Source organism: Hemicordylus capensis, chromosome 2 (genome assembly GCF_027244095.1).
Source record: "Hemicordylus capensis ecotype Gifberg chromosome 2, rHemCap1.1.pri, whole genome shotgun sequence".
NCBI classification, from domain to species: domain Eukaryota; kingdom Metazoa; phylum Chordata; class Lepidosauria; order Squamata; family Cordylidae; genus Hemicordylus; species Hemicordylus capensis.
This window is the reverse complement of record NC_069658.1, coordinates 26,104,539-26,124,149: the sequence shown is the minus strand read 5'-3', so window position 1 is coordinate 26,124,149 and position 19,611 is coordinate 26,104,539. Positions and strand designations below refer to the sequence as shown.

General features: G+C 43.8%; 1 protein-coding gene across 6 annotated transcripts in view; it reads right to left on the bottom strand.

The window, feature by feature from the left end:
• The window catches only part of NIPBL (NIPBL cohesin loading factor), a 282,797-nt gene that overhangs the window by 138,683 nt on the left and 124,503 nt on the right, over positions 1 to 19,611 (bottom strand). For all 6 annotated transcript variants that reach the window (XM_053290927.1, XM_053290922.1, XM_053290926.1 and 3 more), the window contains 3 exons: positions 13,111 to 13,210; positions 7,540 to 7,691; positions 4,414 to 4,574 (listed from right to left, as the gene is read on the bottom strand). In XM_053290927.1, the coding sequence (XP_053146902.1) occupies positions 4,414 to 4,574; positions 7,540 to 7,691; positions 13,111 to 13,210 (413 nt within the window). The remainder of the gene's footprint in view (positions 1 to 4,413; positions 4,575 to 7,539; positions 7,692 to 13,110; positions 13,211 to 19,611) is intronic.

Here is a 19,611-nt window from a genome sequence, read left to right as displayed (position 1 = left end):
CTCGGGAAGGCGAGATCCTCAGAATCAAGAACGTTGTCCCATCCTTGTCGGTGTTCGACCCATGGCTTAAGTATCCACAGAAAATTGAAGCCGACAGGGTACTCTCAGTGGAGTCAATGTATAAAAGGCATTCGGCAGCACCCTGTCCTAAGTCTGGGTTGAGCTTGACATCTTCAACTTCCATTTCAAAAGAAACTGGAGAGAACATCAGTCGAAGGGCATGCTGGGCATGGAGAATGGCTGTAGACGGAGTCTGCGCCAGTGTCACTGTGGGTGACAGCGAGTGTTAATGACCTTGAGTGGTCAGTACCATAGCCGGTATCGAGCATGTCGCTACCATCAATGCCAAAGCAGGGCGTCGAGCTGCAGGCGAAGAGGAACCCAGCTCCACAACATCCGGTGTAGATGGACGAGATCGAGGGGTCATCGAGACAGACTGCTGAGCTTTTGAAGAAGGTGCAGCTCATGAAGGGGTGGAGGAATGTTCACGATTAGTCTTGGCACCCTTTTCACGATCCTTCTTGGGAAGCAGCACCCCTTCGACATCAGCAGCCCAATGCCGGGACCTGTGTCGTTTTTGGTGGGTTGAATCAGAGGGCAGCTTAGGCGCTTTAATGTTATCAGTCAATGACGTTGAGGCAGTTCGCATCGAGGTTTTAGACTGCATTGGAGCAGATCCTGATGCCAACTTTGACATCGAGCCTGATGTTGACCTCGATACAGAACCCAATGCCGAGGTTATGGGAGCATCGGCCGGGGACCCTGGCATCAGCTTCCCGGGGCAAAGAGTGTCATTGTACAAGGCGGCTCACAAACAAAGGGCTCTATTTTTTCTAGTCTGATGGGGAAATGTGAAATCTTTCTTACCCATAATGAGTAAATAAAGTAGAAATAATACTCAAAGAGTCAAATTGAAGTTAGTTCTGAGAGTAACTGGATGTAACAATCTGAAGTTGTATCCGAAAAATCTGCCCGTAGAGTAGATCAAAACTGAAATGTAAAGAGTAAGAATAGTCTGGTCCAGTCTGAGTCAGAGGGTAATAATAACTGTCATTTTTTCTTTCAATTTCCACAGGAAAATAATTGATCCGAGGAGTTCACTGTCCAAGGTTCCAACACAATGGCGGTCAGAAAGGAACTGAAGAGAAAACGCTAGCCTGCCCAAACTGAGCAAGTGCACCACATGCAAGGGGCAGGGCTAAATACTTTGAGGAGCTAGTCAATCATGCCTAAATGGTCTCGCGCAAGTGCAGAATACACTCTCATGAGTGCAACGGATCATGATCCCAATCTGTGCCTTGTAGAGATATGTCAGACCAAAAATCACTGGGTGTTTTTGTAGGAAGCTAGGCATTGTAGGTGGTGGCATTTGGGGGAAGCACTGCATCTTGTAGAACTGGCTCACACAGAAATTCATCAGGGGCATCTGTAGCAAGTGACGGGGGAATTTCTGCCTTGATTCATCCCTCCCCAACCCAATCTCAAGCTCAAAGACCAAGGGAAAGTGTGGGTTCATAGGGCCTCATTTCTACAGCTTACATGGTGCAGAAGTTAAGATGGACACTTTAACTTGCAGTTGCCATGGTTTTTGAGAATAAGTAAAAATTGAAAGCATCTTAACTCTCATCTAAATCAAAGGTTTTTTGATGACTGACTGAAAGCTGAAGCAAGTGAGATGTCCATAATTCTTGTCAGGAGGCTGAGGAACAAGTGGAACTTCAGGGTCAGATGAATTACCCTAGAAAAAGGGTTTTCATAGGTGGCAAAGCTGAGTTTTTAAGCTTATCTAGACTAGAAGTTCAGGTGTTAGTGATGTTCTTGAAATGCAATTCAGCATCCAAATTGCAGCACAATCAGTTTGAAATAGAGGGCTTACACAGCCCCTTTAACACGGAGGAGAGTACGTCCATACCTCCTGCTCCTCCGCTCGCCACATCCTTAATTATGGCACTTCCCCCCAGCTACGATTGCACATCTCCCAGCTGCCCGGCATGCACATGGCCTCCATGCATGCGTTGTGCAGAGGCACCTGGGAAACACACCGCCAGCACGCAATCATAGCTTGGGGCAGTGCTGTGATTACGCAAGTGGTTGCAAATGGGAGGAGCAGGAGGTATGGACCTGATCTCCTCCATGTTAAAGGGGCTGTGTAAACCCTCAGTTTTAAAGGGCTTCTGCTGCAATTCAGACACGAAATCACATTTTGAGCACATCCCTATCAGGTGATGCATATTAGTAGGAGAGATTTGTAGAAGACCAAACAATCTACTACTTTGAGGGATCCCACGAAAAAGAAAAAAGGTTGACATCAGGCCAAACTAGCGACATCCATATCTCTATTCCACAGAATTTTGTCTGGCAACTAATGTTGTCTAGCCTGAATTTGCGCTTCTGTAGGCAGCTCATGTGCCCCCATCCCCACACACAACCAGCAACTCTCTCACTCCCCTCACTGAGAGAGCTTTAAAAAATCTGGTGGGGGAAGATTCAATGCAAGAGAAATATTTATGCTCACACATTTTGGACTCTTTCCCTCTCTGTTACAAAGTCACCTACATCCCCTTATGCATCCAGCACATTAAAGTACTAATAATTTATTACAATCAATAGAATAGATCCAAACTAAAGCAACTCTGATTTGCCAGTAATAATCCAAGGGTACACTAAGAAATTCTCAAAGTAAGGGAAGTATAGGGATGTTTCACTGAGAAATGGTGAAGAGCTGTATTTGTGTTCTGCATCTGAAAAGCCACCATTGGATCAGCACACAAGCTTTCTAACAGAAGCTGCTCCACATTATATCACCCCTTTAAAAAACTATTTAAGTATGTGTGTATTTTAAGTATTTAAAATATCTGAAGTGATTTTCTTGCCATGTTGAAGGGTCTCTTCAACATGGCAACAAAATAAGTTTAACTCCATGCATCAAGGTTTTATCCTTGAAGAATATCTGGAAGCTGCATCTAGTGCAAAATGCGGCAGATAGGATTTTATCCAGAGCTGCCCGCTGGGGTCATATTACATCCATTTTGAAAGAGCTATACAGGCTGCCAATTTGCTTCCGGGTCCAATTCAAGGTGCTGATTTTGACCTTTAAAGCCCTTAACAGTTTGGGCCCTGGATATCTGAGGGACGGCCTGCTTCCAAGGGTTTCTGCCTGCTTGACAAGGTCATCCGAGGGGGCTCTGCTCCACATGCCAACAATGAGGGAGGCTTGGCTGTAGTGCACATGGGACAGGGCCTTTTCAGTTATTGCCCCTAGACTTTGGAACGCTCTCCTGGTGGGCATCTGTTCCTTAGTCTTCATCACAGTTTTTAGAAAGCAAGTGATATCTGGGCTTTTTACCCAGACTTTTATATGAGTGTTGTTTTTGTTGCTGCTGGTCTGTATTTTATGGTCACATTGTGAATGCTTTTAAAGCTTTTAATTAAATTTATATTTTTCTATTCCAATTTAATATTTTTATTGTGTAACTGTTTAATAATTTTATATTGATCAAATGTTTTGTAAATCACCTTGAGATTGTTGTAATGAAATGTGATATAAAAACCAACCAAACAAACAAACTTATTTTGTTGCTGTTCTAGTATTTAAATAATTGTAAGCCACTGTAGATGATTTGGCATAACGGCAATATAAATGCAACAAATCAAGTTGTCACACTGGAAATTTCTTATCCTTTTAGAAACCAGTGCAATATAAACCAGCAGTTACCAACTTAACCAACAAGTAATACAGGGCTGCAGACAGAAGGATGCATGTGTTTCTGTTTGAACTCTGACATACAGCAGTGTCAAACAAATGCTTCCTAAAGCTATGTCTCTCTGGTTCTGTATCATCTTCAGTCAGCTCGTTTATAATATAACAGAGACAGCCTTTTAAAATGTAACACTTAAACTATGTGCAGTGAACTTTTCATCTTTCTAAAATTAGCACGCAACAGACAGGATGCCAAACCATGGTTCCTGCTAACTATGGAGTCCCAATCATGGCTTGTATTGCAGACATACAAGCAAACCTATATTTGTGCAGACTGTCTTTCCCTACTTTCAGAATCCCCAGATGCTATTCTAAACAGTGGTCAAACCACAATTACTCAGTGGATGTATATACAATGCTTACTACAACTTGCCAGAAGTATGGCTTGCAAACCAGCTTCCTATGGATTCAGATCCTGGATTGGTGGCCTGTTGTAAACCATAGTCTAAACCAACACCATCTAACAGACATCACAGGCCACAGTTTGCCTGTAAAAAGCATGGAATTACATCTGAACCATCTCAATATAGCACCTAAACACGAATATATTTAACTAGTCTCTAACAATCCTCTAATGTTCATAAAGCCCTGACAGAGGATTGACATCTTGGAAAAATCTAAGGCTAACATTAAAATTATTGTATGTCACATACTTCACTGCTTATTCTGTGCACCATCTGAAGGTAGTCTTCATTTGAGCCATGTCTAGAATTGTCAGCATGGTGATTAGCTGAACTGCCAGACAACTGACTTGAAACCTTATTTTCATGTATATTCCTCATCCCGCCTGAGACAATGGGACTGGATACTGAAGCTGAAATAAGAGAAGACAAAGTGTGAAAGCATGTTTTCTAGCACAAACGTTCATGGACAATTTTATATTAAATCTTAGGTTGTTTTGTTTTTAACTAAATACTGGAAAACTTTCAGGTGGTGTGATTTGTTTTTTGTTTTTGTTTTTTAAAATAACTACTTCAGTTGTAAAGTGCTCCAGAGGATAGTGCCTAAACTAAGCTTAACATGAACCTATGCAGACATTCAATCCACTGTACATTTGAAGATTGGGATGGTCCTAGCTTGTTCTACCCTTCCTGCATGCCTACCCCATAATCATCCACTCACATGCTGAATAGCACGTTTGCACAGTTATGTAAAGCCTCAACAAGCAGAGGCCTCAGCTGCACAATCTGTAACCCACACATATGTATTGTATGGATTGCATTATTCAGGCTCAGCTGCCTAGGCCCCTATGAAACACAAAACTATGTAGACTTAGAAGATGACCATGAAAGGGTCAGATATACAGAGAGGGGATGTGATAAGCCAGAACAATTTCAGTCTCCCCACCACAAGCTGAATCCCAAATCGGTATAGGCCATTATGAAAGACACTGATGATTTACATTTACAAGATTCCGATAAATCAATATATGAAAGGCTGATACTTTGAAAAGGTTCCCACAATTTGCATTTACTCCTTCAGTACATTTTTCAATGAGATACCCTTAATAACTAAAAACAGAACATCTAAGAGCTTCAGGTAAGATGCATATTTAGCTTAATTTTAAAAAGTAAATGGTCAAGTGCTGTGCTGATTTTGTAGTACTCTCTGACCTGGATGAATGATTTCAGTCTTGACATTTTTCATATATAAAGTGTAGGAAGCAGCTTTTTTACACTGTAATGTGAAGACTACACATTCTGTCTAGTGCAAATATATGTATTGGGAAGCACACAGACATGGTAAAATGGCAGGTGTGCAATTTTCACACATCATAGTGACAATGCGTTTTCATGTATTTCTGTATACTTGTACAGGAAGAGGTCACATGACACAGCCCTGAGAGTACTGTAATGTTCCAAGGAGTTGTATTAGATTGAGTTATCTTATCAACATGTAACAAGATGATATCTATGAAATCATAGATATAGGTACAGAATATTCTGATTTTGGTTTTTTAAAGGCTGCCAACATTTGAACCTCACCTCACCTGCTGACTTTTATTCACAAGCCAGAAACAAAAAGCTGATAAAAACTAAATGAAGAGGAAATATCCAAAAGATCCTTATTCTGACCTAATGAATTTCAAGCATTTTTATAGTACTCTTTTTTCAAGTGTACTATAATATTAAGTACACACTAAGACATAATTATTGCTATAACTATCACAATGCACTCTGTAGTATATATGTACAATACAAAATGTTTATTACAAAATGTATAATTCCAATATGAAATTTGAAAATGTATAATTCCAATATGAAACTATGAAAAATCCATCTCTCCATAACATCTATTCTGTTGATTTCTAAAAGAGCTTCTATATATCAAAGCAATCTCCCAGATTTTCTTGAGTCATTAAAATTGTGTTGGGGCAGTACTATTTCTCCTCTAATCAGAGGTATCTCCTCACATGTATTAATTCTAACAGTTGCTCACTGAAAAGTAAAACTTTTCTTCCAGACTTTTGATTTTATGGACAGCGCCCGTACTCTGCTTCCTCAGCCTGCTCGGTTCAGGTTCAAGCAGCAAGAGCCAAGAATGGCCAAAGGAGAAATATCTGACCACTAGGAAAAATGTACCCTGAAATCAGTAGTGCGTGCTGAGCAAATCTGGAAAAATCAGGCTGTGGCTGGGACGGAGGAAGGGGGATACCCAATCAGAAAAAAGACATCTTATTCTGTCAGTGGTCTCTAGGCAGATTTTGCACAGGCAAGCTATGTAGAAAGGAGGAATTATCCAACCAGTAGTTAAAAACAACAACAACAACCAGAATGAGCCAACCAATATTTAAAAAATAGTCTCCCAATTCCATCAGTGATTGCTGTGTAGATGTGCAGAAGAGATGGTAAACAAACTTTCTCTGTGTGTTCATAATGCAACTCATGTTATCACCTCAATCTTACAGACTATTTTTAATATGGACAGCCCTTTCCCCCTAAGCTCTGTAGAATCAAGGTTTCACTGTACTGAGGTTAAAGGTGGGAGCCCAAGGTTAAACAACGTATTTGATCTACACCAAACCGTCAGTACAGAATACTTCACTCAGTACATACTATGTACGCAAAACATGCATTTATTTAAAAAAATAAACATTTAAATAAATACATTTGAGAAGGATTGGACAATGGCTCAGTTCAAAGCAAGGTGGTTGAGGGAGAGGGGCAACTTTAATTGACTCTAAGATCACTGCAACCTGCATACAAGGTATGTTTCTCACACAAGAATTTGGTGTTTTTTTACTAGCTATGATTTGTACAAGCACAGTTTCCTGGATATAATGGAAATCTGTGGTTTGTTACAAATCAGAAATCTAAGCTTCCAATCTCTTCTCATCAAAAGAGAAGAGGAGAAAGCATGCAAGCCTGAGGCTTGTGCTTGGTTGTTCTCATCACAACCAGTCATGGTTTGTTGCTATGTCTGAACCAGGCAATTGTGAATATGCTGGTCTTATGATGAAAAAGATTTTGTACTGTATGCACCTAGTTCACTACAGATAATGTCAATGGGGTGATGACCCTCTAAGTGTATTTTGTTTGATAATACCCATGAAACACACACTCAAAATAGGCCGGGCCATTTACTTAAACTAAAGCCAGGTCCAAAAAGCATGCTTGTATATTTTTGTCAAGTTTTTGTCAAGTTACAACTTTTTAACTCTTTTTGTGCAAGATATGGATTTCTGCTATGAGGAGAGGTGGCATTTGGATTGAAAAATTATCAGAATGTGAATATAACAACATATGTTACAAGACACAAATAAAAGCGAAGATAAATACCTTGCTGCATCTGTGGGTGAGGCGTGTAACTTGGAGGGTGTGAATATGGCAAGTATCCTGCAGGGCTTTGAGGAGCATATGGACTAGGCACTGGGCTGTTTTGGGGTGCCATAAACCTGTTACCAGAGCTTGATTGTGGTGGCACGAACCGACTGAAAATAAAATCCAAAGGACAGCACATAAGAACTCTAATCCAAGTATAGTTTACAGTTTCCTTGGCATACAACTTGATAAACAGGCAATACCATCACTAAAATCATTTATTTGATTTGTTACATTTATAGCCCACCACTCCTCCAAGCAGCTCATGGTAGTGAACATGGGATTCTCCTATTTTATTCATAACCTCCTTGTGAGGGGGTTAGGTTGAGAAATTGATCAGCCCAAGGTAGTACAATGAGCTTCAAGGCTGAGCTTTTCCCCAGGTGTGTGACATCTCTGTGGTGCTGCTGCTATATAAAGCTGGCTGAGCCAGGGGCTTGGGAGAAGGAAGGAGAGACCAGCTTGTGCGGGGGAATGACTCTGCTGTTTTTTGCCTCTGCCCCACCTTTCCCCAGGTGTGTGACATCTCTGGGGCTGTGGTGCTGCTGCTATATAGAGCTGGCTGAGCCAGGGGTGCAAGCCTCTTGGTGTGAGCCAAAGGGCGAGAGCACAAGGGCTCTCGTCCTTGTGGCTCTCAGCCGTGGGGTGAGCTGCCTGGGGCCTTAGAAGACCTTCCTTTCTTCTATCAAGAAGCCAGCAAGAGTCTGAACAAGAGACTGCATGAGTCTGGATTTGGTTTTTATCAAACCAACCAGCTGTGGTTGGTTAGGCTGAGAGATGTGTCTGGGGGACAGAAAAGTGGAGAGGATGTGGGGGCAGCAATATCACAAGTAGCGGGCAGAGGGAGATATGGCGGTGGGAGTTGGGCAGGCCGTTACAGGGGGAAAACTGTTCAGGCAGTTGAGGCCTGTTCCTTTTCCCAGCTCTTCTCCCAACCCTGTGGACCCAGGGAGCTCTGAGAACACTCCCTCAAGCATTAGGGTGAATGCCAGGTTGATCAAAACAAAAACATCTTTCATCAACAATTTGATTGTGGATGAGCATGCTGACCTGGTATGTGTGACGGAGACCTGGTTGGATGAGCAGGGAGGGGTTAAGTCTCTCTCAGCTCTGTCCTCCAGGTTTCCTGATCATGCAGCAGCCCTACCTGGAGGGTTGGGGAGGGGACATTGCAGTCATCTATCGAGAGACCTTTCCAGGTGCCTGGTCAGGCAATCTCAGAATTTCGAATGTTTGTCCTTGAGGGTGGGCCTCCAAGATACGCTGGGGATTCTGCTGGTGTACCAAACACCCCCGCTGCACTTCAGTCTCCCTACCTGAGCTGGCAGGGGTGGTCTTGAAGGTGGCCTTGGGCTCCCACAAACTTATTGTCTTGGGGGATTTCAATGTCCACACTGAGGCACCCCTAGGAGGTGCGGCTCAGGATTTCATGACCTCCATGGCAACCATGGGCCTGTCGCAGCTGGTATCGGGCCCTACCCACATGGCAGGACACACTCTGGATCTGGTTTTTGCTGACTGTGGGGAAATGAGCTGGAGGTGGGGGAGTTTGAGACAACTCCCTTGTCATGGACAGATCATCATCTGGTGGGGTTTAGTTTGACTGTTCCGTCTGCCCTATGCAGAGCTGGTGGACTGATTAGAATGGTCCACCCCTGGAGGCTTACGGATCCACTTGGTTTCCAGACAGCCCTCGGGGAGTTTCCAGTGTTCAGAGCTGGTGACCCTGTCGAATCTCTGGAATGGAGAGATAGCCGGGCTGTTGACACGGTTGCTCCTAAATGTCCTCTCTGGCTTGGTGGAGCCTGATCTGCTCCTTGGTTTTCCTCGGAGCTTAGGGCAATGAAACAACTCGGGCAATGGCTAGAACGACACTGGAAGAAGAGTTGTGATGAATCCGATCGAACATGGGCTAGAGCCCATTTTAGAGACTACTCCATGGCAGTGGGGGTGGCGAAGAAACATTTTTTCTCCGCCTCCATTGCATCTGCTCATTGCAGACCAGCAGAGCGGTTTCATGTAGCAAAGACATTGCTGCACACATCCCGCCAGGTAATGGGGGAAGAATGATCTACAGCCCATTGTGATCAGTCTGAGTGTCACTTTGCAGATAAAGTCTCTCTCATCTGTGCTGATCTGGACTCCAGAGTTTTGTTAGTTAGGGCAGACGTGCCTCTGGTACCATCTGGTCCCATTGTGTTGGATTCTTTTGGTGTTGGTGAAGCCTGAGGATGTGGACAAGATCCTGGGCAGTGTGCGGGCGACATCATGTGCTCTTGACCCTTGCCCTTCATGGCTAATAAAAGCTGCCAGGGAGGGTACAGGCAGATGGTTGGAGGTTATTATTAATGGAGGACAGGATAACATCGTGCCTCAAGGAGGCAATGGTAAGACCATTGTTAAAGCCCTCCCTTGATCCCTACAACACGGACAACTATAGACCTGTCTCCAACCTGCCCTTTGTGGGCAAGGTGATAGAGCGTGTGGTGACGTCCCAGCTGCAGAGGGTTTTGGATGATACAGATTATCTGGACCCTTTTCAATCTGGCTTCCACCCCCAGATATGGGACTGAAACTGCCTTGGTCGCTCTAGTGGATGATCTATGCCGGGAACTAGACAGGGGAAGTGTGTGCATGCTGGTTCTGCTGGACCTCTCGGCAGTGTTCAATACCATCGACCATGGTATCCTTCTGGACCGCCTCTCGAGTGTGAGAATCAGAGGTAAAGCGTTGGAGTGGCTCCGGTCCTTCCTTGGGGGGAGGGTCCAGAAGGTGGTGCTGGGGGACTACTGCTCGGCCCCGTGGCCATTGGCCTATGGGGTCCTGCAGGGTTTGGTTTTGTCCCCCATGCTGTTTAACATCTACATGAAAACACTGGGAGAGGTAATCCAGGGATTTGGACTGAGTTGTCAGCAATATGCAGATGACATTCAGCTCTATCTCTCAAGACTGAGGTAATGTTGGTCAGTAGGAGAGCCAATTGGGATGAGGAGATTTTACTGGTTCTGGATAGGGCTGTACTCCCCTTGGAAGAGCAAATACGCAGCTTGGAGGCATTACTAGACCTAGCTCTGCTTTTGGAAGCTCAGGTGGAGGCGGTGGCCAGGGGTGCCTTTGCACGGCTTCAGCTAGTGCGCCAGCTGTGTCCCTTTCTCGAGAAGGCAGATCTGACCACAGTTACCCATGCCTTATTCACGTCACGGCTGGATTACTGTAACATGCTCTGCGTGGGGCTGCCCTTGAAGCATATCCGGAAACTGCAGCTAGTGCAAAATGTGGCAGCCAGGGTTTTGTCTGCAGCTGCCCAGTGGAAGCATATCACAACCCTTTTAAAAGAGTTGCACTGGCTACCAGTTTGTTTCTGGGTCCAATTCAAGGTGCTAGTTTTGACCTTTAAAGCCCTTAACGGTTTGGGCCCAGGTTACCTGAGAAACTGCCTGCTCCCAAGGGTTGCTGCCCACTTGATGAGGTCATCTGAGGGGGCTCTGCTTTGCATGCCGACAATGAAGGAAGCTTAGCTGTCATGCACGCGGGACAGGGCCTTCTCTGTTGCTGCCCCCAGACTTTGGAATGCTCTCACAGGGGCTATTTGCTCCTCAGTCTCCATCATGGCTTTTAGAAAACATGTGAAGACTTGGCTTTTTACTCAGGCTTTCATGTGATTGTCTCCATTGCTGCTGCTTTGTATATTGTATGGTATTTTCATGTATGTATTTTAACAATTTTTAATTAAATTTGTTTTTATATTTTAGCATATTTTAATTGTGTAATTTTTATAGTTTTGTTTTAACTTTTTCTATGTGAACCACCTTGTGATTATTTTAATGAAAGACAGTATATTAATTTAACAATAAAAATAAATTATATTGGGGCAAAACTTCCCAACCTCACATATACACTGATGGGATCTGAGCTGTCGGTGACTGACCAGGAGAGGGATCTTGGGGTCATGGTGGACAGTCCATTGCAAGTTTCAACTCAATGTGCAGCAGCTGTGAAAAAGGCCAATTCCATGCTAGGGATTCATTAGGAAGGGGGTTGAAAATAAAACTGCTAATATTATAATGCCCTTATACAAAACTATGGTGCGGTCACACTTGGGAGTACTGCATGCAGTTCTAGTCACCATACTGAAAGGACATTCTAGAACTGGGAAAGGTTCAGAAGAGGTCAACCCAGATGATCTGGGACCTAGTGCACCTTTCTTATGAGGCAAGGCTACAACACCTGGGGCTATTTAGTTTAGAAAAAAGACAACTCCGGGGAGACATAATAGAGGTCTTTAAAAATGCATGGTGTGCAGAAAGTGGATAGAGAGAAATTCTTCTCCCTCTCACATTAGAACCAGGGGTCATCCCATGAAATTGATTACCAATAAATTTAGGACCCACAAAATGAAGTACTTTTTCACACAACGCATAATTGACTTGTGGAAGTCTCTGCACAAGATGTGCTGACAAGTCAATGACCTGGGCGGCTTTAAGATGGGTTTGGATAACCTTCTTGGAAGAGAGCTCTATCAATGGCTACTAGTCAAAGGTAGTCCTTTGAATAGTAGGCCACCAAGAAACACGACTGTGGTACACCTGCTGTTAGTCCATATAAATATTGCCTGCAGCCACTCTTCAGGCTATTTGATCATAATTATGCTAAACTAACTGATTACACAGTGCATTCCTTAAATAATTTCTTAGGTGACACCTAGTGCAAATAGAACATTTTTTCTGTGTTTTTAAATTTATAATTTACATACTACCAGGAATTTGGTAATCCAGAATACACTATAATGTTATTTCCTTTTTATTGGCTTACTAATATTTAAAAACAATTATTTTACTCTACCTTGTCCATTTTAAAAGTTCAAGACAATTTTTGTTCTTGTACCCAAATGACTGCTTCATGAATTTCTTTAACAGATAATCTGTTGCAATTGTGAGGAAATGCTGAATGTTATCCAAAGAAATGTGCACAGCGTGTGCATCAAAGTTTCTTTTTAATAATCTCCCCGCAATGAACCTCTGAGATTCCCCAAATTTAAGGACTGGTTTGATGAAAAGTTAGCATGAGAATTGCTGAAAAATAGCTAGGGTACAACCAGGGCAATTCTCAGCAGTCTGGGGAATTTGATGTGGAGTGTGTTCTGTATGCATGCTCCACTGAATCCTGCCCCCCTAGAGTTTTGCACCATGTTGTATTTCATCTTTTTTTCTCATCCACTTTATACATTTTGGCTGGATCCCAAGAACCACACCAAGGGATCCCAAGGACCACACCAGAATAATTTAGTCATGATTAAATCCCATCAAAATTAATGGAACTTAAACTACCCATTTCTCATTTATTTCAAAGGTGCTTAATCACAACTAAGTCTAGATTCTGCTCTAAGATTTGGAAAGGAAGTAGGCCTTATTCAAAATAAGATGTACTCTTTTTTCCTCCAAAATACTTAATACTGAACATCTAACATATGCTATATAGCAAAATAACCAAAATAAGATTTAAAAGTTCATATGTTACAAATTATATTACCTGGAAGGGCTATGAGAGATAGTGGTTTGCTGATAATTGGAAGATGCAGGACTACCATGCATGGAATTCTGAGAGAGTTTGTACTGTGGCATCATCATTCCTAAAAAGAGAGTTTTAAAAGTCAAATGCAAAATATTTACTCATGGGAAGATTTAATCCTCTGTTTTGGTTAGTTCTCAAAAGTCAGTCTTTGAGGTAGTATTACATACCCTAAATTGGCCACAACCCTGACAACCACAAAATCCATCTTCAGCAATACAGATCACTCTTGTGCATTTTCCCTAAGTAGTGACCGATGCTCATCTGTATTCAACAAGCACACAGAGTACTGGACCAGTGCCAATATTATGGTTAGAAAAACACTTCCTTTTTTAATTTTACTTTTGAAAAACAGACTATACCCAATTCAGACATTATACCAAACCATAGTTTGTACTAAAGGCAGGTTTCTCACCTGTAAATGAAGTTCTTTAAGAGGTCATCTGTGCAATCACACTGCTGAGTGCCTCAGTTTGCAACCTTCTAGAGTTTACCTCAGAGCTTTTGGCATGCTCTGTTATATAGGGGTAGCTCAAGCCAAAGCTACCTCAGTTCAAGGTGACCACTACAGCTATGAAAATTAAGTCAAGTCACTTCAGCAGGGAGAGTCATGTGATTGCACAGATTATCACTTGAAGAATGTCATTTACAGGTAAGAAGCCTACCTTTCTTCTTTGTGGTCTCTACATTCACACTGCTGGGTAAGTTGCAAGCTGATTTACCAGAATGGAAGATTCAGGCATCTCAAGAAAAGAAGAAGTTCTAGACTTTTCTGCCAAAAGAAATGTCTGCTCAAGATTGAACATCCAGAACATAATGCCTAATGAAGGACAATGGCTATAGTTGAATATCTGTCTTACAAGAGAGATGCAATAAGTACACCACTACAAAAGCTGTAGAAGTGGGAACTGCTTGGACTGAATGTGCTGTAATGCCCCATAGAATTGGCTTCCTTGCTTATTCATTCATAATTTAATAGCTGCTGAAATCCAACTGGAGAGACAAATAAGATGAAACTTGAATCCCCTTTCAAGGATTATCATAACAGGCAAACAAAGCTGGAGATTTGTGAAAGGTTTGCAGACAGAATGAGAACAGCCTTCTAATACAAAGGGCTCCTTGGAGGAAGAGCAGGATATAAATGTATGTATAAATAAATAAATATCCACAGGATGCAATGCTCTTTCTGTCTCCGATTATGGAAGTGGACGTAGTACTGGTAAGTTTTCTGAGAAAGATGAAAAGACACCATAGGGAGGTCATTAATGTCAGATTAAAGTACCACCTTGTCCTTGTGAAAAATGGGGGGGGGGTGTCGGATTGCAAGGCTCTAAGTTCAACTATCTTTACTACCAGGAATACCACTTTAAGATAAAGCAACCTCAAATCACATCTCCATTGGTTCAAATGGCTTGGACATTAGTTGGGCGAGGATGATGGGAAGGTCCCCAAATTGGTACTAGTTTGGGTATCCATGAATGTAACTGAAGAACTCCCTAGAAAATTTGTTTGACAAAGGAAAATGCAAATATTTATTCCTTAGGTCCTATCGTGTCTGGCAGGGCTAGAGGTGCTGGCCTTCTAGTGAGGACTCACTGAGGGAGCCAAGGTCAAGGTCTCAAAACTGAGATCACAAGCCAGGAAGTCAGTTGTATGAGGGAGTAAGCACAGGTTTAAACACAGTCTGAGGACCAAGTCAGGAGGTCAAGTCTACACAGGAGTAAGGTAAGTCAGGTCAGGCCACATGCCAGAGTCAAGCTGCGATGTCAGGTCTACACATGTCAGGGCAAAGAGGCACCTTTTACCATGGTGATTCTCTTTATTTAGCAGAGGGAGAGTAACTGACCCTATCCACCCCCAGCACAGTACTTCCAGTGACTGTTGCTGGTGTCTATCTTGTGTTTCTTTTTAGAATGTGAGCCCTTTAGGGCCAGGGAGCCATCTTATTTATTTATTATTTATCTGTGTAAACCGCCATGAGCCATTTATGGAAGGGCAGTATAGAAATCGAATTAATAATAATAATAACAATAATAATAATACACATGAGTAAGGTAAATAGCAAAAATCAGACTGGGAGCAATTGCAATGATGTCGCTGCAGCAAAGACCTACAGCAGATGGAGTCTTATGTGGACTCTGCCCTTCCCGAGTTGCACCACCAACACTACCATTAACTTGGTAAGGATCCTCGGGGCTGACGAAAGCCTGAAGAGAAGGGCTCTGTATTGGTAATGGAGGCCGTTGTAATAGAACCTGAGATACTGTCGATGAACAGACAAAATAGGCACATGGAGGTAAACCTTGGCAAGATCTATGGAGGCCAGGAAATCTTGTGAAGAAACCACCTCTTTGATGGTTCGGAGAACTGCATCCAGAATAAGCATTTGTGGACAAAGCTGTTCAGCTGTCTCAGATTTAGTACTGCCCTCCAAGAATCCTCTTTTTGGGGAACCAAAAAGGTTTCCATGGAGGTAGGACAAGGTAGGATGCCTCCTTGTCTTAAGGAGGCAATTATTAAACCGCTTCTGAAGAAGCCTACCTTGGATCCCTCAGAGTTGAGCAACTACACGCCTGTCTCCAAACTTCCGTGGCTTGGCAAGGTAACTGAGAGGGTGGTGGCCTCCCAGCTCCAGACAGTCTTGGAGGAAACTGATTATCTTGATCCATTTCAAACTGGCTTTCAGGCTGGCTATGGGGTGAAGACTGCCTTGCTCAGCCTGATGGATGATCTCCAATTGGGAATGGACAGAGGAAGTGTGACTCCGTTCGTCTTTTTGGATCTCTCGGTGGGTTTCGATACTATTGACCATAGTATCCTTCTGGAGTGTTGGAGGCACTGCTTTGTGGTGGTTCCGCTCCTACCTCTCGGGCAGGTTCCAGATGGTGTCCCTTGGAGACTGCTGTTCCCTGCTGTTCTTCAAAATCTCAACTATTGTATGGTGTGCCTCAGGGCTCCATATTGTCTCTGATGTTGTTTAACATCTACATGAAACCGCTGGGAGAGATCATCAGGAGATTTGGTGCAGGGTGCTATTGGTATGCTGATGACACCCAAATCTATTTCTCCATATCAGCATCATCGGGAGAGGGCATTACCTCCCTAAATAAACCTCCCTGGAGGCAGTAAAGGCTTGGATGAGGGATAACGTACTGAGGCTGAATCCAGATAAGACAGAGGTACTTATTGTGTGGGGTGGCGACGATTTTGATCTGCCTGTTCTGGATGGGATCACGCTACCCTTGAAGGAACAGGTACACAGTCTGGGGATGCTTCTAGATCTGATACTCTCCCCGGTGTTCCAGGTTGAGGCGGTGGCCAGAGGTGCTTTTTATCAGCTTCGGCTGATACGCCAGCTGCATCTGTTTCTTGAGATGAATGACCTCAAAATGGTGATGCATGTGCTGGTAACCTCTAGGCTGGATTACTGCAATGTGTTCTATGTGGGGCTGCCTTTGAACACTGTCTGGGAACTACCATTGGTTCAGAATGTGGCAGCCAGATTCGTCTCTGGGTCATCTAGGAGAGACCATATTACTCCTGTGTTGAAAGAACTACACTGGCTTCTGATACCGTTTCCAGGCAAAATACAAGGTGGTGGTTATTACCTATAAAGCCCTAAACTGCTTAGGCCCTGGGTATTTAAGATAACGTCTTTTTCACCATGAGCCCCATCGCCTGTTAAGATCATCTGGAGAGGTTCGTCTGTGGTTGCCACCAAACCGTTTGGCGGCGACTGGGGAATAGGCCTTCTCCATTGTAGCCCCTGAATTTTGGAATGTGCTCCCTGAGGCTCCCCATCTCTGGCAACTTTTAAAAAGGCACTGAAGACACATTTATTCACTCAGGCTTTTAATTATGGTTTTAAATTTTTTATGTTGGTTCTAAATGATTTTAATGTTAATGGTTTAATGTTTACATGATTTTAATTGTTAATTGATTTTAATTGTTTTTGTTTTAGATGTAAACCACCCTGAGCCATTTTTGGAAGGGCTGTATATAAATCAAAACAAATAAATTAAAAGCGAATTGATGCCTTGCTGTAATTCTATTGATGGTACAGGTTATATGGTGTTAATCTCGACCAGATGTTGAATAGCCAGACTCATCTAATGATGTTTATTCAGATCTCTTGACTTCGGGGAGATGGTGATGTGGTTTGGGGAATGTAGTTTGAAATTCAGGGCATAGCCGTGGTGACTGTTGAGAGTACCCAGCGATCTTGCATGGTGGCTTCCCACTGTGGGTAAAAATGGAGAAGCCTGCCTCCTACTAGTGGATAGTCATTGTTTACAGGGGGACTGGGAAGAGGCGGGTGGGAAAGCGCGGGTGGACTGGTCCCTATAAGCACTTCCTTCACGCTGGTGCCACTGGTTGCACCAGGACGGTTGAAATGAGTTGTTTCCAGAATCTCTGGAGGAAGAGGCAGAACCTCTGGAGAAATTCCTGAAAGGATGAAAATTAGAATTATTGGATCTGAACGATCGTCTAGATTCTCTACATGTGGATGGAAGAGCTTTCTTTTTATCTTTGGTCTCAACTAGGATAGAATCTAAGGATTCACCAAAGAGGCAGGCTCCTGTAAAGGGTGCGGCTGACAAATTAATTCTGGATCTGGAGTCTACATTCCAGTGTTTTAGCCAAAGAGATCATCTGACTGCTACTCCTGAGGCCCTGGCCGTGTAATGGATGCAGTCTAAGTTGGAATCAGCCATGAGAACCGTGGCCTTGACCAATTTGTTAAGGCCTTGACGGAGCTTGTTAAGTTCAGGAGGAACGAAGGCCACTCATTCTTTGACCCAAAGCATAGAAGCTCTAGTAAAAATAGAATTTGTTGCGGCTGCTTTTATGACAGTGGCAGAAGCAGTGTGACTTTTATGTAGGAGGTGATCTGACTTATGATCCCCAGAGGATCTTAGCTCTTCATCCCCCTCTATAACTACCACTGAGGACAAGACCAACTGGGCTACCGGGAGGGCGGGGCATGGGTTGGGAGGGGGCACGGGATTAATGGGGGGAGCGAGTTGCACACTGATTATGGAGGAGCACTGTTTAGCAACAGATTTGCCCAGCCACACGGCAATATCAGGCGGAAAAGCGTCAACTCCTGGGATAGAAAGCTTTTCGAATGGAACAGCTGGCCCTGCTGGTACTGAGTCAGGAACTGGAAGGGAGGGGTGGCTGGGTGTAGCAGCAGTGAGCACTCCACCAGGTGATCGGGAGGGGCTAGCCCAGGAGGACTGGCGAGATGGAGAGACAGGGGCAGGTTGGAAGGAACTGCTGAGGCCACGTTTAGCTCACCCTCCGAAGCAGGCAGCAAAGCTCGTTACGAGAGGCTCAGTGTGCTGTGATTCCTCCACTGGCGGCAATAACTTGATCACCACCTTGAGCTGAGCAAGAGGAGGGATCAGAGACAGCTGTTCCGCATCGCCAGGATTAGCGGGCTGCCTTGCATCTTCCAAAGAAGGCAAAAGGCGAGAGAGACTCTCCACATAAACAGCCAGCAATAGTAGCTGCTCGCTCAAACGCACGGCCACAGCCAGTGTGGAGCGGTTTTTCAGACACTCCATGTTTTTTCAAAGTTTCTCTTTTCTTCCGCAGGCTTAGATTTTTTCTTTGGCTTTTTATAAGCCTTTACCGAGTCTTCTCTGACTGTAGAGTGGGTTATTGGAGGAGCTGCCGCGCGGTCCCTGTGACGGGATGGCAAACGAGGTCACTTGCTAGGAGAGGGAGGGCTTTGGAGATGAGTCCTGCCTCTGCTATCAAAAAGTGGGCCTTCAGAGAGCGAGCCCTCCAAAGGGGCCCCGGTGTTGGATTTTTGAATAAGTGCAAAGAAGCAAAAGACGCTAGAGAGAAAAAGCGAAAGCAAAGCAACGCCAATAAGCTAAATAGAAACTTCCTTCTCACTCTGGCACAATACTAAACAGGTGAGGAAGGAATGAGCAAATGGAAGAGGAAGCTAACACAATAGAAGACTTAGAATTAGGACAAAAGGCAAGAGAAAAGTTGAAGACCTGTTCACGAAACAAAGACAGAACCGGAACTGGGGTTTTGCTGCCTCCCAGGCAGGAAGCTAGCCACGCCTTCAGTTCTATTATTGGTCCTGTCTTCGGAGCATGCTCAGTCCACAACCCATATGACTGGAGGATTACCTCCTCGGGCTGTGGAAAACAGTGGTTCCCAACCAGGCTTCCTCCAGATGCTGCTGAACTGCAACTCTCATCATCACCAAATACAATTTATTGTGGCTGGAGATGCTGAGTTGCAGTTCAGCAACAACTGGAGGAAGCCTGCTTGGGAACCACTGCTCTAGAAGTTTCCACATATAGCACTGTGAAGGCATAGACGCCCAGGAGTATGAATGCACAGATGATCATGAACAAAAACTGTAGCTGAGCTCAAACTATGGTATGTACTTTCAAAGGTACAGGGCAAACCATGGTTTAGAATATCATTACTCAA